Source organism: Aedes aegypti, chromosome 2 (assembly GCF_002204515.2).
Source record: "Aedes aegypti strain LVP_AGWG chromosome 2, AaegL5.0 Primary Assembly, whole genome shotgun sequence".
Classification (NCBI taxonomy): Eukaryota; Metazoa; Arthropoda; class Insecta; order Diptera; family Culicidae; genus Aedes; species Aedes aegypti.
Window position 1 is genome coordinate 160603388 of NC_035108.1, and position 21125 is coordinate 160624512.

The 21125-nt window shown below is 34.8% G+C and overlaps 1 protein-coding gene and 1 long non-coding RNA gene across 5 annotated transcripts in view; one reads left to right on the top strand and one right to left on the bottom strand.

Moving 5' to 3' along the window:
• LOC5571407 (ras guanine nucleotide exchange factor P) overlaps positions 1-19465 on the bottom strand; it is a 28586-nt gene extending 9121 nt beyond the window's left edge. For 2 of the 4 annotated variants that reach the window (XM_001653610.2, XM_001653609.2), the window contains exon 1: positions 5545-6218. In XM_001653610.2, coding sequence (XP_001653660.2) covers positions 5545-5680 — 136 coding nt within the window. In that variant the 5' untranslated portion in view covers positions 5681-6218. Of the gene's footprint in view, positions 1-5544; positions 6219-19341; positions 19359-19391 lie in introns of those variants that run through there. The other 2 variants (XM_021842974.1, XM_021842975.1) reach the window with 2 other exon arrangements.
• Positions 1355-1988, top strand: LOC110676168. The gene is made up of 2 exons (XR_002500127.1): positions 1355-1716; positions 1771-1988. It is a non-coding gene; the product is annotated as an uncharacterized LOC110676168 (long non-coding RNA).
• Positions 19466-21125: the final 1660 nt, after the last annotated feature.

The window sequence follows — 21125 nt, forward strand, 5'->3', positions numbered from 1 at the left end:
CCTATACGATACGCAATCGCCTCCTGTCAAATGTTCATTCATAAAATGAGCGATCAGCTGATCCGAAACGGCTCGTAAAATAGCTATTCTGTTTTGTCTTGTACCGTGCTTATTCGAATTTGACAATACTCGTTTTTATTAGCAACTAGTGATCCCAGCAAACTTCGTCTTGCTATCAAGTAGGCTGTTGAAAAATGTCATACATTCACCGATACAAAATGACACATAAGTTTCCTCCCGTTTCTAAGACTATTCCGAAGACATTCCTAAACTTTTTCTACGCACGAACACGTCGGAACCCTTGGTAAATTCAACAGTGAAAGAATAGGGTCCTAAAACCCTGTCCCAATTTTGATACCAAACGCTTAAGTTTAGGCCAAAAACACATGTTTACTTAATTTATAAATGATTTTCGTTGGTTAAAGTCAATAAAACATTTTTTTTATTGTTTTTGAAACTTTGTCACAACCCTTGGTTTAAACTCAAAATTTGGGTATATTTTGTTTTCCGTGTCCCTTCCGAAATGTCAGATAGGAACAACCCCAGTGTTAAAACTAAAAGCCCTGTGGTATTTTTGCTGACAAAGTGAACGTTAAACATGATCAAAAGTGTCAAGGTTCATATTTGGAACAATTTTTTAAATTAAATTTTAAATATGTTATAGCCGTTATTTGAGCTGGAAGAATTGCTAAAGTAGTTACAAGAACATGCTCTTTGGTATTATTGAATAAAAACAAAAATTCATTAAACATTTTAGGACCCAATTCTGAAAATCGGTTGAACCGTTCTCAACCCATTTCGTGACATACAAACACCACTCCATTTTTATTTATATAGATAGATATTATATTTGTCAGAATCATATGGACAAACAACTAACCAGAAACCTAAAATGAAGGATCACAGTATTTTTGTAAATACTTTAGGATAGGTGATCAATTAAAATCTTTAGAAAATATTTAAAGAAGTTTGCAGAAATCGTTAAGAAAAACATTGAACAAATTGTTGGAAACCATCAGTTTACAAAAAAGTAGGGTAGAGTTGCCTGTAATAGCCAACAAATTTTATAGATTACGATTTTGTCAAAAATTGAGCTCAATCATTATTGCAAGACAATGTAGTTTTTAGTGAAAAACAGTACAGCAACCCATTGTTATTACCACTGATTGACAAATCCATTCAACATTTTTAGACGAACAAAGCTTTCCCTCTTCCTATGCTTGTCAAAATCATCTCAAACAACAACACCCACCAACATAAAAAAGCTTCGCTCAAAAGACGCAACACGCTCGTTCAAATCTACTCAAAAGAGAGTAACTTTGACTCACTTTTGAACTTTCATAATAGCTGTCAAAAGTGAGTAGCTTTATTTTATCAAAGTGAGTAACTTGTTACTCACTCATGAAAGAAAACGACCTTACTCACTTTTGAGTAAACACTAACATATTCGACTCACTTTGGAACTGTCAAATACTTGTGAAAATTTCGGCTTCCAAGTTTAGGAGTAAATATCGTTGTAAGAATATGTATTATACTAGTAAAACAGTGCTTAAAATCTGTAGAATTACCTATAACGAATCATGCAAGTTGTGCAATAGATGATTTATTGTTACTGTTATTATTAATCCCGATATCAAGTGAAGCGAGATCGGAGTTTTTGAAGGTAACCAAGTCCTGGTTTTGATCGAACAACCGCAAGAAAAAAGTTTATATACAGTAAGTTTTACCGTCATACTTTTTTTTATTGAACTAATCCTCAGTTCTTTTCAGTCTTTCCGGAAAAGCTACTGGTTCGGGCAAACATCCGGATCAACATCCAGCGAATGAATATTCACCGGAAGAACATTGAGTGGTAAAATGCGCAGCAAAATCGTTAATTTTTGGTAAACACGGTCCGCAGTTTACTACGAACCTTCAGGTTTCTTCCTGCTGGAAGTTGCCGTGTGACGTCATCGTAAATTGATCCCCCTCCGGGGATCCATTCCAGAGAACCGAGAAAAAAAATGGACCCAAACATCACAATTGTATTACTTGTAATATAATGTACTATTCATATATTTATGTATGAGATAATAAAATACATGTTATGCCTTTCGAATTTATTTTTCTGATTCTATTTATAAATAAAAATAACAAATTTATTTCCCAAAACATTATTTCTAGAGTGAGTGACATCTACTCACTTTCGCAAATTGTAGATTAAACGAAGTGAGTAAGTGTTACTCCAATTTTGACATTTGACAGTGTTACTCTAAAGTGAGTAACCATGGCTTTACTCACTTTTGAGCAGTTCCACTTTGTTCCGAAGTGAGTCGAAATCTACTCACTTTTGAGTAGATCTGAACGAGCGTGAACCGAAGTTTGACATTTTGTACCGAAGGCGGCACCGCTGTTACTACTACATAGAAGAATCTGTTCGGGCGGTCCGTAAACATTGATAGAACGTCATCGCAAAGGAAATGTGAGAAAAACATCACGTACTCGGTACTCACTCTTTTGGGATAACCAATACTAATGAAATTCGACGTACACTTGCATAGTGTGAAGAAAAAGTCAAAAACTTAGCAGTGTTGTCAAACAGGTCTTACAAATGTTCAAGCAGTGAACAAAATTTCAAAAATTTATAAAAGTTCTCCATAAACTCCATAACGAAAATATTAATTTTAACACCCGTTTTTTGCATGAACATTCTACTAGCTTTGAGCTGTAAAATGCCGTCATCGTAATCATCGTCATCATCGAAACTTCAAAAGCAGTTTTTTTGTTCAAATATAAAAAATATTCGATAAAAATGTGTTCACTTTGTTTCAGTTGGAGAATAGAATACAGTGAACACATTTTCCACACATTTTTTTATCCAGCCATCCCCTCCTGAGAGAGAGGAGACTGCTCACTGACAGTTGGCATGTTTTCTTGCCTTTTTTTTGGGTTGTGCACAACGGTCAGATGAACTTATTTTGGTCAAAATCATAGTCACTTTTTGTTCACTATAATAAGGATATGAATACAAAAAAAATCAATAGCAGTTTGGCAACACACAACTATATGTAGGTACAGTGATACCTCCATGAGTCGATGTTCCATGACTCGATATCGACTCATGGAACCATACTAAAAACAAAATTTCATGGTTACTATGATGGTCCCTAGAAGCAGCTTTCCAAAGGATTGCTGTTCCATGGCTCGATATTTCCATGAGTCGATGGTCCCTTCAATATCGACTCATGGAGGTTTCACTGTATTCATTATTTCCAAATGTGAAATCATCAAAAAACACCTAGAAATGTTAATTACGTTTACATATTATGCTTCAGACCCTCGAAAAAATTGCACGCCGAACATTCATGCGCCGAGTTGTGGTCGGTCAAAACGATTTAAAACGCTTGCTTCTTGAAAACAAGAAGATACGAACATTTTCATTCCATATGTTATTTATCGATTAAACAATTATATTCTAAAGTGCTTCTCTTCCTCGGCGAGATATTCTGACATTGCTTCTGACTCACAGTCGATATTTTCTCTACATATGTAAAATTTGACTAATAAGAAAAAGCAGTTCTAACTGGATCATGTGGTGACTGGCGGGAAGAGCACACATGATAGAGACAAACAATCTCTGACTGCGATGCGATTTCCCAATACCAGTCATCTACTGATAACTTTTTCAGTGATCTCTCAGAATGAACTTTTAAGAAATTGGTCAATTATTGGTTCGATATCCGTAAGGATTCTAGTAACGATCTTTTTTAAAAATTGGCTACGATCTAATTGTAAATCTAGAAAGAATCTCGCCAATAACCTTTTCAGGAATCCCTAAATACCCTTCTTGTAATATTTCGAATAGCTTAATCTATCTGTCTACCATCTCACCAAAAGTAGGACATGGTGCGAAGTTCAAGTGACGAGCAGTCGTACACTCTGTGAAGAAAAAAAATGTAGCCCATAGTGCTAAATTGAAACAAACCGGTTTTTCAGGAAACACTCCTAAGATTATTACGAAAATTTCTCTGAACGAAAACGAAACGTAAATATTTCTAAGATTTTTTAAGGAATTCTATTGGAGTACTTCCCGAAGTTTCTTGAGTACTCTTCATAAAATCCATCAGGATTTTTTATGAAAACGTTCATTGGGCTTTTCTGGAATAACTTTTGAGATTCTTCTGGATATCCTTCCAGGACTTTTCCTCTGGAGTTCTTCCTGAAATCTAACTGCACGCTAAAAAAACAATTTGACCAAAATTGTAAGGTATGAAACCAATTAAAAACAATACAGTGTTCTGTTACAATGTATTATATTGTTTTTAAATTGTATATTCAAACAAGAATGATGTTGCTTCGACATTCAATTAAAATACGCTGTATTGTATCCAATACGTTATATTGTACATTAATGGTTTATTCCATTCACTGAATGATACGACTTACTTTTTTACTTTTTGGATATTTTTCACCAAATATTTCTTGCTTTCTGAGCTATTCTCATTGCAATTTAGTTATACATAAACATATTGTTTTGCTTTGAGCACCTTTCAAACAACTAGCACGATAAGATGCCGTGAATTCTGTCAGAACAAACTGCGTTCAATTTTCTGCTCACCAGCGTTCAAATTTTTGAACTGAACAATGAGCAAGCCTACTTGATCACTCCGTTCAACAAATTGAACTGGAACGCGTTCAAATGCATCACTGGCTGGAAATATCAATTTATGGAGAGCATGATGTATGAAAATTTAAGGGACTCAAAATCCACCAAGCTATAGAATATTGAATTGTGGAGAGTCGACTGTTATCTGATATTGAACATTTTTCATCCTCTTTCCAAAAACAAGACAATAAATAAAATATCTTTGAATTGCCATATTTTATTCTGAAAATCTGGCACCACAGTACAACGAACAAGTATGAGTATATCGTTGCTACGATGGTTATGCTGGTGCACCACTACAAACAACACACAGAATGACAGCTTCTTTTGACGGGGAAAAACTTGAATCCAGCGAAAAAACTGCTGCGTTTCAAATTGAAATTACGTTTTTCCATAATAAATGCAGAATGGACACTGAGAGCACTCTATGTAATGTTTAGCCATAAAATTTCACTTATGTTGGGCACTGCAATTTGATTTTGAATTTCGGATTCCATCATAATAAACGCAATATTTTCTGCGTCGCCATATTGGATGGGGAAATGTCATCCGAAAAAGTCAAATCGGGGAAATGATTTTCTAGCAGAACAAAGCCTGGAAGTTGAGAAATTCGATGGGATTTTTAGGTGATTTTGTTGGTTTTGATAGCGCTATGGTTATTAAAATAAAACCAGTTGAATCGTTTGTAACATTTTCAAAGATAACTCTTACAAATTTCTTAAACTTTGAGGGATAATAAAGCGATGACAAATTGACGTTTGACGGACGTCCAAAAAAGTCGTAATGAAAGTTGGAATATCTGACAAATTATGCAATAGATTTTGATAGATTATTGTTTACGAATGGAGACCAGGCAGTGCGAGTTTCGAAACGATACGGATTGGATGTTGTGTCCTTACCTTCATTTTCCTGCTGCAGCAATTTGGTCTGGTAGTGAGCCTCCCGAGTCAGGTCCCGAATGTCGGCCCGCTTGACGTTTTGCACCGTTGTAGTTTCGATGGGCACCGAGGTGATTTCGTATTCTTCATGTTGCATTTCATCGGGAGAGAGGATGACCTCCTCGGTCTCCACGATTTCCTCTATTTCCTCAATTTTGACGGCTTTTCAACACTCGACGCTAGCGCAAAATTGCTTCCGGATTTTGGCCCGGAGGAACACCCGAGAAACGATTTCAATCAAAACGAAAATGGTGTTTGCCAAGCAACCCCACTAAATTTGAGCTCGGCTTGCTGAGTTTTCCTTCCTCCCTTTGACAAACGCAAAAGAGTTGCCCCTACCGAGTCCAGTTTTCGGAGGCGACTTTTCAAAGCCTCTATCGGCCAGATTTCCGGCGGAATCAGTTCTATAAATACACTTCACTTATTGCAACTGCAATCGCCTCACTTGCAGCTTCTATTCCACACAAATTACACCAGTTTTAAGCCACCTAAATTCGGTTTGAAAATTTGATACACTGTATGTAGCTAAGAAAAGCCAGCGAGAGCTGTCAAAAATGTGACGAACTAAGAGCGGAGAAATAACAAAAAGCACTTCCACACAATGCAACGCGAACTGTCAGAATGACATCGCCGAGTCGAGCGTCCGCGGTAAAAAACCAGCCGAAGCAAAAACAAAATGGCGGAAACGCATCCAGCTTCGCGAGCGCTTTGAGCTTTTTGGCACTCGATGGGATTGTATTGGTGAGAAGTTCGTTTGTTTACAATGTACAGGCTGCAGTTATGCTACATGTTTACCAGCATAATTTATATAGGGGAGTATGGGGGTACTAACAGGAAGGAACACGGATTGTAGTAATGAACCGCATTGAAATTCGCTAAAGTATTTAGGGTCAGTGTTAACCGCATAGCTAAGAATAAATATTCGTATAAAAAAACAAAGCCCTCTGCATTAAGTTTAAGTCTTCTGAAAGCTTGTCATCTTGGTTCTGTGGAAAAAAGATAAACCACGAAAAATAAACTCATATTTGTGTATTTAATGTCGCTTGTGCCACTACAGGAACACATGCGCCTATAGTAGCATTATTTCTAATTTTTGTTCCTATACTAGCACTACTTTCATAGTGTATGCAAAACACAAATCAGAATCGTATTTTTACTACAATTTTATATTTTTCTTCAAAGAATACATAGATCAAAAGTTTTCGATTACATCAAACATTCTTAATTCTTCAGATATTTTGTTAAAAAAAAATCCTCTTAGTAGTGCTACTATGTATAGGAACAATAGGTCTACTATAGGTGCAAGGGAGCTTAAATTTTGAGCGAAACTATCTATCTCGATCATTTTTTGAACAAAATTGAGCTATGAATAAATAGTACTTAGATAAATAGCTCCTGATCTTCATGTCAAATATTTTTTTGCAACGAATTATAGCAAAACGTTTTACGGCCGTACCGAACGGCTAGTGCAATTACTGGAACACGTGTATCAATACTCAAGCGAGCTCATGCTCAAAACATGATTTTACCGTTCTTTCAATATTTTTCCCAGAGGTTCAAATTCTTTGGTTCACGCCTAAATACTATTTTTAGGACTTTTTGTTAGTATGTTATATTTTTTTTTTGCTTTGGTAATCCACTATTGGGCCGGCGGCTTCTTATGGGAAAAATGTTGCAATACAAATTATTTCAATAATACAATTATAGCACATTCTAGCTCCATGTTGTCGTAGCGATCTTTTATGTCAGGCTGTCTGCGTTGGCAGTATGTACCGTAATCGGGGCCAATTGATCACTATTTTACAACTTTTTGTTGTGTTATCCTTCAGAATTGAAATATTGTCAAATGAATTATGACAAAATCAGTACTCCATTGATCTTTATCAGTTTACTCTACATAAAATAATATGTAACATTATCAAAAAAAAAAAAAAAAAAAAATAGTTTTAATATCAAAAAATAAAAATGACACACTGGGGCGAAATTGATCACCATACAACAAAGCCGGTTCAAGAATAATTTTTTTCTCTATATACAGGTCGGACTCGATTATCCGGAATATATTTTTTATATTCTTGTTTTTCAGTTTTTATGTAAATTTTGAGATAATTTAGTATTGTAATATAAAATACGAATGTTTTAGCAGTTTTGGAAGTAGGAGAGGAAAGGAACGAAAAAGGGGTTTTTGTTTATGCCGATTAAAAAATTATGTTTCTTCTCAACACCCCTAATGTCCTTAGAAATAATTTCTGGCTACGCCACTGCATTACTATATAAATAAAACAACAAAAATAGATAATATTTGAGTTCATTTATCGCAGATTTAAACTTTTTTTGTGATTCGATTATCCGGAGTGAAAAACAAAATCGATACTCCGGATAATCGAGTCCGATCTGTACTAAATTAGGGTCTCCTGAATCTGAAAATGATGTCAAAACTCTTACAACTCGAGTATTTGATCATTTTATTGCAAAATTAAACCACAGACAAACAGACGTCACACTCTCATCATTGTCCATCGACCACCTAACGGTCGATTTAAAAATATGGTAGATCGCCAATCCGCCACCCACAGCGCTCGCATCATTTTTGTTCGCGTTTGACGTTTACACACTACCGCCATCTGTTTTGAAAATCTGCCAAATACGCCCAAATATAGGCAATTATCCTTGAAATAAGCACATTATTTGAGAATAAACAGTTTTATGAGCAAAAAACCATACTTGCTATGCTGTATGATATCAAAAATGAGTTCAGTAGTTCATCCCGGATAAAAACGTATGATTCAGTGAATGGAATAAACCATTAATGTACAATATAACGTATTGGATACAATACAGCGTATTGTAATTGAATGTCGAAGCAATATTATTCTTGTTTGGATATACAATTCAAAAACAATAGAATATATTGTAACAGAACATTGTATTGTTTTTAACCTTCGGGCTGTCGCGCTGTTGTACTTTATACAACAGTTGTGATTTATATGATATCATTTTGTAACAAAGATATCTATCGACACCAAACCAAAATGTATTCCTCAAGAATATTCTTAAGAACAATACTTGACAGTTTTTATCTACAGTATGGCCACAGAGAAACAGACGTAACACTTAGAACAAATCGCGATCAAAATCATAGTCGCGAAAACATGTACACCCAATGCTAAAACCACTGTAGTTGGCCGATGGACCAACAGGTGGCGGTAGTATGTAAACGTCAAACACGAACAAAAATGATGCGAGCGCTGCGGGTGGTCAATTGACCACCTACCATTTATTCGAATCGATCGTTAAAAAGTTGGTCGATGGACAGCGATGAGAGTGTGACGTCTGTTTGTCTGTGGTATGGCCCTTTATAATATGCTAAAATTAACAAATGTACATGGATTTCGCATAATAATGAACGCACTATATACGGTTCGAGTAAACCACAGTTTGAAATCGGTATATCTCAAAATCCAGATAATATAGAAACCTGGGGTTTTTAGTAAAGTTGTTCTGGAGGTGGAGCGCTATCTAATGGTACCTCATTTAATTCGGAATTTGACCGCTAGGTGGCACTAGTGGGCATGGAAGTTTTACTTTTGTTTTGCATACATTTCAGGATCCTGACCATTTAGAAGGTTGGTGTTTTCGGCAAAGTTGTTTAGTAAATTAAGGAATATCATCGTTCGAGCTAGTTGATTCAAAATGTTGCCACTAGGCAGCGCTAGTGAGCATGAAACTTTTTTTGTAGATATGTCAGGAGCCTGACCACTTAGAAAGATAGTATTTTCGGCAAAGTAGTTCAGTAGCTCAAGGGCCATCGTTATTTGAGCCAAGAAATAGGATATTTTGTCACCAGGCGGCGCTAGAGAGCATGAAATGTTTGTTTTGCGGATACTGCAGAATCTTGACTTTTTAGACAGGCACCTTCGGCAAAATTGTTCAGTAGCTTAGGGACTATCATTATTTTATAAAATCTCGAACTTTAAGGATTAAACAAACAAAGAATTTGAGCTACTGAACAACTCTGCTGAAGACGCTATCTTTCTAAGCAATCAGGCTCCTGAAATATTTGAGAAACAAATGTTTTATGCTCACTAGCGCCGCCTGGTGGCAACATATTGAATCAATTAGCTCAAACAATGATAGTCCTTGAGTTACCAAACAACTTTGCCGAAGACGCCATCTTCCTAAGTGGTCAGGATCCTGAGATCTGCGAAAAAAAATTTTCATGTTAAATAGCGCCGCCTAGTGGCAAAACTCCGGATTTCTTGGCTAAAATAATGATAGCTCTTGAGTTACCGAACAATTTTGCCGAAGGCGTCATCTTTCTAGGTGGTCAAACTCCAGGGATATTCGCAAAACCAAGGGTGTTGTACAAAGTACAACGCGCGACTACTCGCGTTACAAAAAATCGCGCGACGACCGAAAGGTTAATTGGTTTTATACCTTACAATTTTGGTCAAATTCCTATTTTCGCGTAAAACAACTGTTGCTTTTTTCTATGTAGCTTTGCTGAAAGAAATAAACACAACAAGTTCAGAAAGCAAGAAATTTTGGGTGAAAAATATTCAAAAAGTAAAAATAAGTAGTTTTTTAGAAGTCACTTGACATTAGCTGTAACGACGAATGCAACCATGATACAGTTCGTTGAATTGTTTTTTGTATTGTACAACAATACACGAATTGCTTATCAAGACAATTCATGAACATTATATCGTATTGTATTGTCAAAATGTTTGTATGAGAAAATATCTATATTTGTATTGTTACGATACTTAACCACCCATACATTATATTGCAAAAATCTCATATACCATACAGTGAACTGTTCAAAACAATATATTGTACTGTAATTGTATTGTCATTTTACATATACTGTATTGTATTTCCAATATATTGAATGGTACTGTTACAATACATTATATTGTTTTTGTATTGTATTTTTTATTCGGGATACTTAAGCTTACACAACATTTTAAACGCTCAAAGTTGACAGGTAGGCATAGCACTAGTGGATTTTTTAGCACGGACGTTTCCAACATACATACATTTTTCCAGCATAAATAGTGCTGATTTATTTTTTAGTATCATTTTAAACAGTGCATTCATTATTTCTTATATCTAGGTGTTCTGTTTTATTAGACAACACTATCATCCTAATTTGGTAACACAAATCTAAGATTTTATTAACATTTTGTTAACAACATATTACATATCATAGGTGAGTTGATTTCACTTGCTTATAAGAAAAAAAAAAGTTTGTAATACACTTAACCTAAACATATAACGCATTAATCGTGGCAATAGGAAATTGTATCGATTTTAGCCTGAAATTATTTATTATTTTTTTTTGACATTTGTTCCAATGTTTCAATATTGGATATTCTTTGTAACTCATTGGTACTATACCAGGGAGGAAGCCTCAGAATCATTTTCAAAATTTTATTTTGAATTCTCTGCAGAGCTTTCTTCCTGGTATTACAACAGCTAGTCCATATTGGTACAGCATACAATATGGCTGGCCTGAAAATTTGTTTGAATATTAAACAGGGATTTTTGACATCCCTGAGGTAACTCAGGTAAGTCAGATGTGAAAATATTGTATAATATTGGTCCCAAAATGCTGCCTTGAGGAGCACCAGCTCTTACAGGAAGTCTTTCAGACCTGGAGTTATGATAATTAACCTGAAGAGTACGATTTGACAGATAACTTTGAATTATTCTCACAAAGTATGTTGGAAAATTAAAGTTTTTTATTTTTACAATCAAACCTTCATGCCAAACACTGTCGAATGCTTTTTCTATGTCTAGAAGAGCAAGACCAGTAGAATAGCCTATAGATTTGTTGGAACGGATCAAATTTGTTACACGTAAAAGTTGATGAGTGGTCGAATGTCCATGGCGGAATCCGAACTGTTCATTGGCAAAAATTGAATGTTCGTTGATGTGGGCCATCATTCTGTTCAAAATAACCTTTTCAAAAAGTTTACTGACGGAGGAAAGAAAACTGATTGGACGATAGCTAGAACAAAGACAAATTAAAGACCCCGATGTCCCTTGCAGTTGCCCAAAATTTTATGGCTCATACGGTAATCTAGAATGCCGTGAAAAGTGCACTGCGATCTGTCAAACTTGGGTACCTTTTGTACTACCGAGGGACCAAATGCAGTACTAGAAGTGGTACACAATCTGAACCCGAGTGTGACGGACCTGGCTAGAAGCTTCTGCAGGATTTTTCTATCTCTATTAACGAGATGTTTAGCCCTGGGATAGTTCATCTCGGGACCAGCGGCTTTACTTCCCTTCCGAAGGAAGTCGTCACTGATTTTTTAGTGACTATCTCGGGGATGGGATTCGATCCCAGGTCCTCGGCGTGAGAGGCGTGTGTTCTAACCACTACACCAGGTCCGTCCCCCACTGCAGGATTTTTGTCTGGTTTTAAAATTGTAACAACCTTAGCATTTTTCCATTCGTCAGGAAAATATGCTAATTGAAAACATTTGTTAAATATATCAACTAAAAATGATAAGCTACTTTCTGGAAGTTTCTTGATCAGGATGTAGAAAATTCCATCATCGCCCGGAGCTTTCATATTTTTGAATTTTTTAATAATAGTTCTCACTTCTTCCAAATCAGTCTCCCAGGCATTTTCGAAAACGTTCTCTTGATTGAGAATATTTTCGAACTCCTGAGTAAAATAAAAAAGTAATTCAATTCAAATTCACTTGATTTTCAATTGGACTAGTAAGTCCTAAATTAAAATTGTGCGCACTTTCAAACTGCATAGCAAGTTTTTGAGCTTTTTCGCAATTAGTTAGTGATAATTTGTTTTCCTCTTTCAATGCCGGTATTGGCTTCTGATGTTTTTTCGAGGTTTTAGATAATTTCCAAAAGGGCTTAGAGCCAGGGTCCAATTGAGAAATTTTATTTTCAAAATTTTTGTTTCTTAATTGAGCAAAACGTTTCTTGATTTCTTTCTGCAAATCCTGCCATATAATTTTCATAGCAGGATCGCGAGTGCGTTGAAATTGCCTTCTTCTCACGTTTTTAAGACGGATCAAGAGTTTAAGATCATCGTCTATAATCACGGATTCAAATTTTACTTCATATTTTGGAATTGCAATGTTCCGGGCTTTAACAATGGAATTTGTTGAAGTTTCAAGAGCATTGTCAATATCAAGTTTAGTTTCTAAAGAAATGTTAACATCAAGATGGGAGTCAACATACGTTTCATATGTAGAGTAAAGTGGGGCAAAAGTTCGAGTGGGGTAAGAGTTTCTTTTTAAGATTTCTAGCTCAATTCAAAACAAATCTTATAAATGTCATAGTGGTTTGAGTGCTATTCAAGTAAGAGACTTTCAATCCAAATATCATAAAAATCGATTGAGATTTGGAAAAGTTATGGCTATTTGTTGTTTTTCGACGTGAATATTGTAATTTTTGGTCAAACTTTCGTTGCAAGGAACCAATTGAAGATAAAATCTTTTTCAATATTTTATGTAAGGGCGTTTCTAGGCCTATCATAAGGATGCTTTGAGGTGTATTAGTTTTTGCATAAATGCTTGAAAACAATTTTTGGCCCATAGTGGGGCAAAAGTTTGAATCAGCGGGGCAAAAGTTCGACCCATATATAAAATCACGGAAAAATTTGCAAATTGCCTAAAACCCACATATTATCTTCAAATTTAGTTAAATTTGTCTGATCGTGTGAAAACTGTCAACAAAATTTTACATTTCCACTTAGTTTTGCGAAAAACTGCTATTTTTGAGTGTATTACAATCAACCCGGTTTTGGGCAATTTTTTGATGAAAATTTAGTGTGTATTTTTCGTCAAACTTTAGTTTACGCTGGTGTAAAGTATGCCTGTCATAAAAAGATCGATATTTTGTGTTTTAGCCAGCGAACTTTTGCCCCACACTAGATTCGAACTCTTGCCCCACCGGTAGGGCAAAAGTTCGAATAAGACAATCAATTTTGAAACTGTTATAACTAAAAATGGGTAAATATTTTGACACAAGTTTGTTCAACAACATTATAGCCAATATGTTGAAGGTTCACTGCATGGTATTTGTTTTGTTGTAACTGCTATTGTTTTCCTGGAAACCTTGATTATACCACTAAGGTCGAACTTTTGCCCCACCTTACTCTATTCCAGTCAGCTCGTAAATAATTGAAAGTGGAGCTGATAGGATTGAGAATCGCTTCATGAAATGTAACAGGGACATGATCAGAATCAAAATCAGCATGAGTAACTAATTGGCTACAAAGATGACTAGAGTCGATTAAGACCAAGTCAATCGTAGATAGATTTCTAGAAGAGGAAAAACATGTAGGGCTATCAGGGTATTGAATTGAGAAATATCCTGAAGAGCACTCATCAAATAAAATTCTGCCGTTGGAATTACTTTAAGAATAGATAGTGCTGGTTACCTCGACCATGCGACCATTTTCTACAGAGAGCTTATTTTGGAATGGAGTTTAAGATTCAGTTCAGTTCTAGAGTCTGTCAAGGAACTTAAAATTTCCTAAAACCTTGAAGATTTTGTGAATTTGCAAATAAAGTTCTGATAGGCAAAATGCTTCAAAATTTGCTCAAAGCTCTAAATATTTTGTTCACTTCGTTACGACTCTCAAATTACGATTTATTGAAAGCACTATAGCTGCCCTGTTGAAGCAGCACTTTTGTTTCATGCTATATTGTTATCTATGGATTAATGGTTGTACATTAATGGTTTAGGGTAGAAGCACCGGTTTTGGCCATACGCCAGTTGTAACCATAGTGGATTATACACCGTTTTACATAGCCAATCAGTATGAAACCATTTGTGTTCAGTAGATCATATTCACATGATAGAGCTACATTCATTTACTCGTCCAAATTGATTAAAACATAAGAAAAACGATTCATTTTCCTTATAATTTTAACTCCCATATACCTAATTTAGCCAGGGCACTTCTAATTTGGCCACTCTCATGAGAAATCAATCCGATTGGCCAATTTAGGAACCGAAGTTAAATCTCTGGCTGAAACTGGTACCGTTGGCATATATTGACCAACGGGATTTTCAAAGCAAAAAAATGGTTTTCGCTGAGTTTTGATATTTTACACAGATAATATGGATTGAAAGCTTGCATTTGACATATTTGTAGTATAAATACGGCTTCCCATTTAATTTTTTTTGACTTTTTCTCTTAGGCTGGCCAAAACCGGTGCTTTTACCCTATTCCATTCACTGAATGATACGTTTTTATCCGGGCAGCTTTGACTTAGATGAAAAACATTGCAAGTTTTTTTTTTTTAATTTTAAGGAATTTTATGATTTATGGAGTCTTATATGTTTGACGTATTTAATGATTTCTTTTACAAATCCCAAACATCTTAAAGCTTTTCCTACGAAGGAAATAAAGAAGCAGGATTATTTTTGTCAATTCTATTCAGAGCTTTTAAATTGAATAAATTTTTATGAAATCCACGAAGTCATAAAAGCCCAGAATGGATGGAAGGAACTTGAAATCAGAAATTCTCCATGTACCTACAACATTTTAAATATAAATGGTCGATTTCAAAAATGTTGGAAAAAACTGTTCAAACTAACTTTTGTAGAAATCAGCAACGCGAGGAAAATCATGCCGAAATTTCCTAAAACTCTCTGAAACATTCCTTTTTAAAATATACTTGAGAAATTGTAAACCCCCGCTAATTTGAACGATACCTCATGCAAACCATCGGGGTTCATTTTTAATTTGAACATCTAGTCACCCTAGAATCGTGTTTCTCGTAACCTCTTTCACTGTTTTGTTTTGATTTTGCGTTCCGTTCTACAGCGTTCCATGAGCTAAATGACGTTTGAATCATTTTTAATCTGAACGATGTGCAAATTAGCGGGGTACAGATTAAAAAGTGTTCAGATTAAATGTGGTCAAACCACCGGGGGTACCCGGTACATTCATGAAGAAATTTGTGAAGATTTTCCTTAATTTAAGTGGAATAATTTTTAGTTAGATAGTTGAAACAATTCAACATTATGATGTGAATTGATGGTAAAACTATCGCACATGTCTCAGTAGAATTCGTGCTGTATTAATTAACTAGTAATTTTTAATAGGGTTTGAACGATGTTTCAAATCGTTTCTTAAGAAGATCTGAAAGATATTTTCGGCAGAATGATTGAGGAAAGCCTTATGAAAAATTGCATAATTAATGCAATATTATGTATCCGGTAGAAATCAAGACCAACATTTATTTATAATTATTGTTTTCTCGGGCCCCATGCGTCGCTGCTAATATGTGAATAGTGCGCTGTGTTCATAAATATCGTAAGAATGCAGCGCCACACTAAAAAACTGATTTCAAAATGCGGTGAGTTGAGGCGCGTCGCGAGTCTCACTGGCGCGATCCGGTTTGGTGGCGGTGCGACAATAATATCTGTTGGAGTCTGTAAAAATCAGATTTATTGTTGATATATTCTGAGAGTTTGGCAGAATATTAGTATTTTTATAAAAAAAAAATCCATCAAAATTATTCAAAAAATTCATCGACAGCTCTTGAGGTTCTCTTACGATTTTCTTCTAAAAAAAATGCCAAGGTAGTAGCAAGAACACGCACTATCGTGTTAGGGGCGGTCCATCAATTACGTAAGGGTTTATGGGAAGTCTTTCCAATAATTTCGTGAAAAACTTTTCTCGGTCCTTCAACAGGAATTTCAGATTCAGCATTTAATATAGTCAGTTAGGTTAAAAAATCCTTTCGTAATTATGTTACTCGTAATTTTGCTCCATGTTTCACAAGTCGAAGTAAATTAACTTTAGTGTCAAAATAATGGCAGTGATTGTGTCAAAATAATGGCAGAAATTGCTTAAGGCATATTCGAGATGCCTTTTCCAGATTCATTCTCAGGTTAAAAGAGTTTAATCAATATTTCTCAGTCCTTCTTGTTGCTGTTTTGAATATTAATACTATTGTACCAAATTATTTCAAGAAAACGTTTCACACCATCAAATCCTATGAAATATCCCAAAGATTTTTCTCCAGGAGTTTCGCTCAAAATTCTTCTAAACCCATACAGTCTGATGTCTTAGAAGTATTCAAGAAAAATGAAAACATATTTGCTTATTTAAAAAAAAAAAAGCACATAGGCTGCACAGACTGAACGATCACTAACATTAGGCAACGGACAACACGAAACACCCAGTAGCCCAGCGATGAATTTTTCGTTTGACGAAAAGTTTTCACCGACTGGAGCGGGAATCGAACCTACACCCCGTGGCACAATACGCCTAGATGACTGACTCCGCTAACCGCAAGGCCACGAAGCCCATAAATATTTGCTTATTCTATCATAGTTTATGTGGAAATACCTTGAAGAATTAAAGAGTACATGGAACAATGCTGCAATTGCATTTTTTCTGTATGCAATTTCCTGGATCATCAAACTTATTAATTGAAAACATCTCCAAAAAGAGGTATTTCTATAACTTGCAAATACTTGATGAATTGCGAAACGTTAGAATTCTTGATGGTTACCCAAAAACAAATTATGGAAGGTTTAATGAACGTGCTAGCATCGTAAAATGCTTATATTGAGCAAAATTTCCTATTACAATTTTTTTCAGAAACAATCTTTAAAAATTTTTTAAATGGATCCCTGGAATAATGTGTTTGTGATTTCTCTAACAAAATCTTACACAAAACCTTGAATGAATTTCCGGAAAAATGTTTTGTAAAACAACTAGAAATATAAAATTATTTTTGGAGAAAGCAATGATATAGATAATTGCCTGAAAATAAGTTTGGATACTAAATATCTAATGAAACTCCTAGTCGAATGTATTAAAGAATTTTTGTTGAAATTTTTGAATGATTTATTATAAAAAATGTTTAGGGAGAGTTCTGTAATACTTGTGGAAATCGTTGAAAATCTGGGATATTTTTAATGTTTAGACGGAATCAGAAAGAAATGCTGGTCGAATTCATAAAAGTGCAATTTCGAGATGAATCCATGTAAAAGTAAATGCTGGGTATCTTTGAGATTACAAGTAAACTCATGTCACTCGTAACAATTATAATCATTTAAAATTATTTTTAAAATACCTATTCTATTTCTTGAAGGTATATTTGAAGAAATCATTATAGGAATTCCTAAAGTTCTTGAAAAATTCTTGACGAAGTCACGGTACTTTTGAAGGAATATCTGCTGGAATTCTTGAAAGGCTTCTACTTAGGAAATTCTTTGAAGAACCAAGAACTTGCAACTCGTATATATTTAAAATTTTTTATATTGAAAATAATAATAAAACAAAAATTCAGAATGTGGCATATTAAGAGAAAACTATAGATCCCCGGAAGACATGAGAAAGTACTACTATAAACACTTCACGAAAGATCAGGGATTGAATCCTGGGAAAATTGAGAAAATCTCTCACGTATCGCTCTCTGTAACTGCCATAATATATAGCACATTATGAGAGGCTGTTTATCGTATACTGCTACAACTTTGATCAGATCGGAAGGACAACAGTGCATAATAAAACCCCTCTCAACAAGCTTCAATTGGTTTATACCAGAGGGACACTGTTTCTATTAGAAGTTCGGGAATTGTTTATCGTACCAGTAAAGTGAAACACCTACCCCCAACGGTAAACCCCCAACGGTAAACAAGCGAGAAAAATTGATTTATCATCGCTCTCTCGCTTTGGGGCTCTCGTTTACTGCTCCTATTTATCAGACTTGTTACAAATTGCGATAAATTGCCGATCATGGACTGCATGGATTGCTTTGATTGTCCTTTAAAATCAAATAAGAGCGAATGCTGCAATGTCTGCGAAAGGTACAATATCTACGCATTTATTTCAAATCGATTTGGTGCCTTTTGGGCGATTTGTCCATGGAATGGTTGCAAGTATTAAAGTAACTGCGGAGATCTACAAACGATTCTCCGAGGCTTTAATATCGTCGGCTCAAGATATTTCACGCAACGTACAATATTGTGAAGAATCAAAATTTTAAGTATCATGAAATGCAAAATTTTTAGCAGAACTTTTTATGACAAACATTGTCGCGCAAAGTATGGCAAATTATATGTTTGTTTTTTTTTTTTTCACAAATCATTCGTTTGAACCAAATTAATTATTTGCGTTAACAAATCATATCTGTAAGTCTTTATCCAATACATGCGTATAAAACTGGCGCTTGCCGAAAAGTCAGATTCTATCACGAAGACCAATGTAACTGAAATGCAATAAAAATAATACATCTACAAGTAGAAAAACTGTCAACATCAGTACACTTAATTTTTATGCATTGCATCTTCCCAATGTTTTACGCGTACATATATGAGAAATTATTTTGCAGCTAAAATGTCGCAAAACTTGCAATTATAATGTTTTATATTACGAAAATGTCACTGGTAACTTCATTTGTACACATTTTCAATAATTGTGTGTGATTGTTTAATTTACTACACATCTGTACGATTCCAATCAAACTGTGGCATAATTGCCTGTGACCTATATAGTGTAAGCTATATAAAAATTGCCATTTGCCGCGAAAATTTACGCTCGTCGAACAAAGCTTTGAAAGCTTTCTTGTTTATACCTTTGAACAATCAGATTGACTATAAATATTAGAAAACATCACTGATTCACATGAACGTAACATAACTGGGCTTGTACATCTATACAATATTTTGTAACTTAATGCATCATAGTTTTTAGCGTATAAGCACCACACAAATGTTGAACTTATCATTCTAACTAAATAAACTCACATAACAACTCCATCGTAGTGAACTCTCACGCTCTTAAGAATCACTCGTACTTTAAAACTGTATATTTTTCGTTTCAAATTAACTCGTCACAAATTTGAACACTACTTATTAGTAAACGCTAAAATAATTATTTGACTTAACAAATGTCAAAAAGTGACATTTGATCACATTTCATAAATACACTTACCGTGTCGCGTGTTTACATTTGGCTCACTAATACACAGTAGCAATGCTAACATCATGTGCAGCATAATTCGAGTGTCTATGTAACCGATAGCATAGATAGACAGTGCTTACAGTATTATTTTATTTCGTAGGTAGTGACTAAGTCAGGGTCTTCCTGAGTATAGTGATAACGTCCGCGGCTATTTAGGAAAGCATTTTTCCTGGGTTTGATTACAGTACGGTCCAGCACTTTTTTGCTATGAAAATTTCCTTGATTTCCCAGAACATAAAGTATCATCGTACTTGCCACATTATATATGAATGCAAGTATGGTAACAAATAAAGCATTCAGTTAATAACTCAGTTGCCCAAGTTGAGACAAGCTTTTTCACGTTGGAACGTAATGCCCAGAAGAAGATAACGTGATTAGTGATCCTTTATAAGAGAGATACGCGGAAGCTGACATTTCTGTCAAAGTGTGAGCCAAACGAACTTGCGTTATTTGTTTTGAACTTTTCTTGATGAGTTTCGGTGAAAATTATTTTGCATAAAGCAAAAAGAATGAAATATTTTCCTATTTTGATTTTTTTTATCAATATATCGCATTAGTTGTTGATTTTTCTGCTGTTTATTTGTTTGGAAATGTAACTCAAAGATCTATAACAAAGCAAAATACGCTTTTTTAGCAATGAGGAAGTCATGGATACAGATTCTTAAAATAGAATACTTTTTTGAAAGTTTGTGAAAAAACGGTGTGGAAATTTCGAAAAATAAAAAAAGTTAGGGTGCCGCTACCAATGGTTGTAATGTACCAGTAGATTGGACTATGGAATAAAACGTACACTTTTCGATAAAAACGGCATGTGCTATTTTTGGTGGATAGATCGTCTCTAGTTTAGTCGGTTTGCCAAATTTCAGCTTAATATTTTATCGTAAAGTCATATATATAATTAAGTTTATGCAAAAAGTTTGCTCCCTTGCACCATTAGTTGCCGTCGTGTTCCAGTATTGGATCGACGGGTAGAAACAGTTAAAATGGATGTACAAAAATGAAGAAAAGCCACAGGGACGATCTTCATGCTTCATTCGAAAAATATTAGTTGCAGTTCCGAGGGAAAAATGTTAAACCTATGTAAAAATTTATCATTTTGTTCAAAATTCCTTGTATCATTCCTGAACGTCTAGTACTGGAGCACTAGCGCAACTACTGGAACACTTGTACCAATAGCGGCTCAAGCAATTTTGTGTTAAAAAATAGTTTTATCACTCTTTATATTATTCCCATATAGCACTGTTCGACAAAAATTTTTTTTTGGATGGATCAGGGACGCGTTTATATGGGTCTTGAAGTGCAAGAAAAGTATAGAAAGAGGCCGTTTTCAAATGATTTGCAGCATCCCTGGATTATTTTTTGATAAAGCTTGAAAATTTGGCCTTTTTAATCTCAAAAAGTGTAATAAGCAAAATAGCAATATCTTTTTAAATTAAACTTTTTAATTATGCAACCATTGAATTTGTCAATATTTTTTAGCACTGGATGACTTCAGGGAAACGTGAACCATTTCAGAAGAATATTGGCATCTATTTTGTATATGAATTTGGAATGTTAACGATCATTA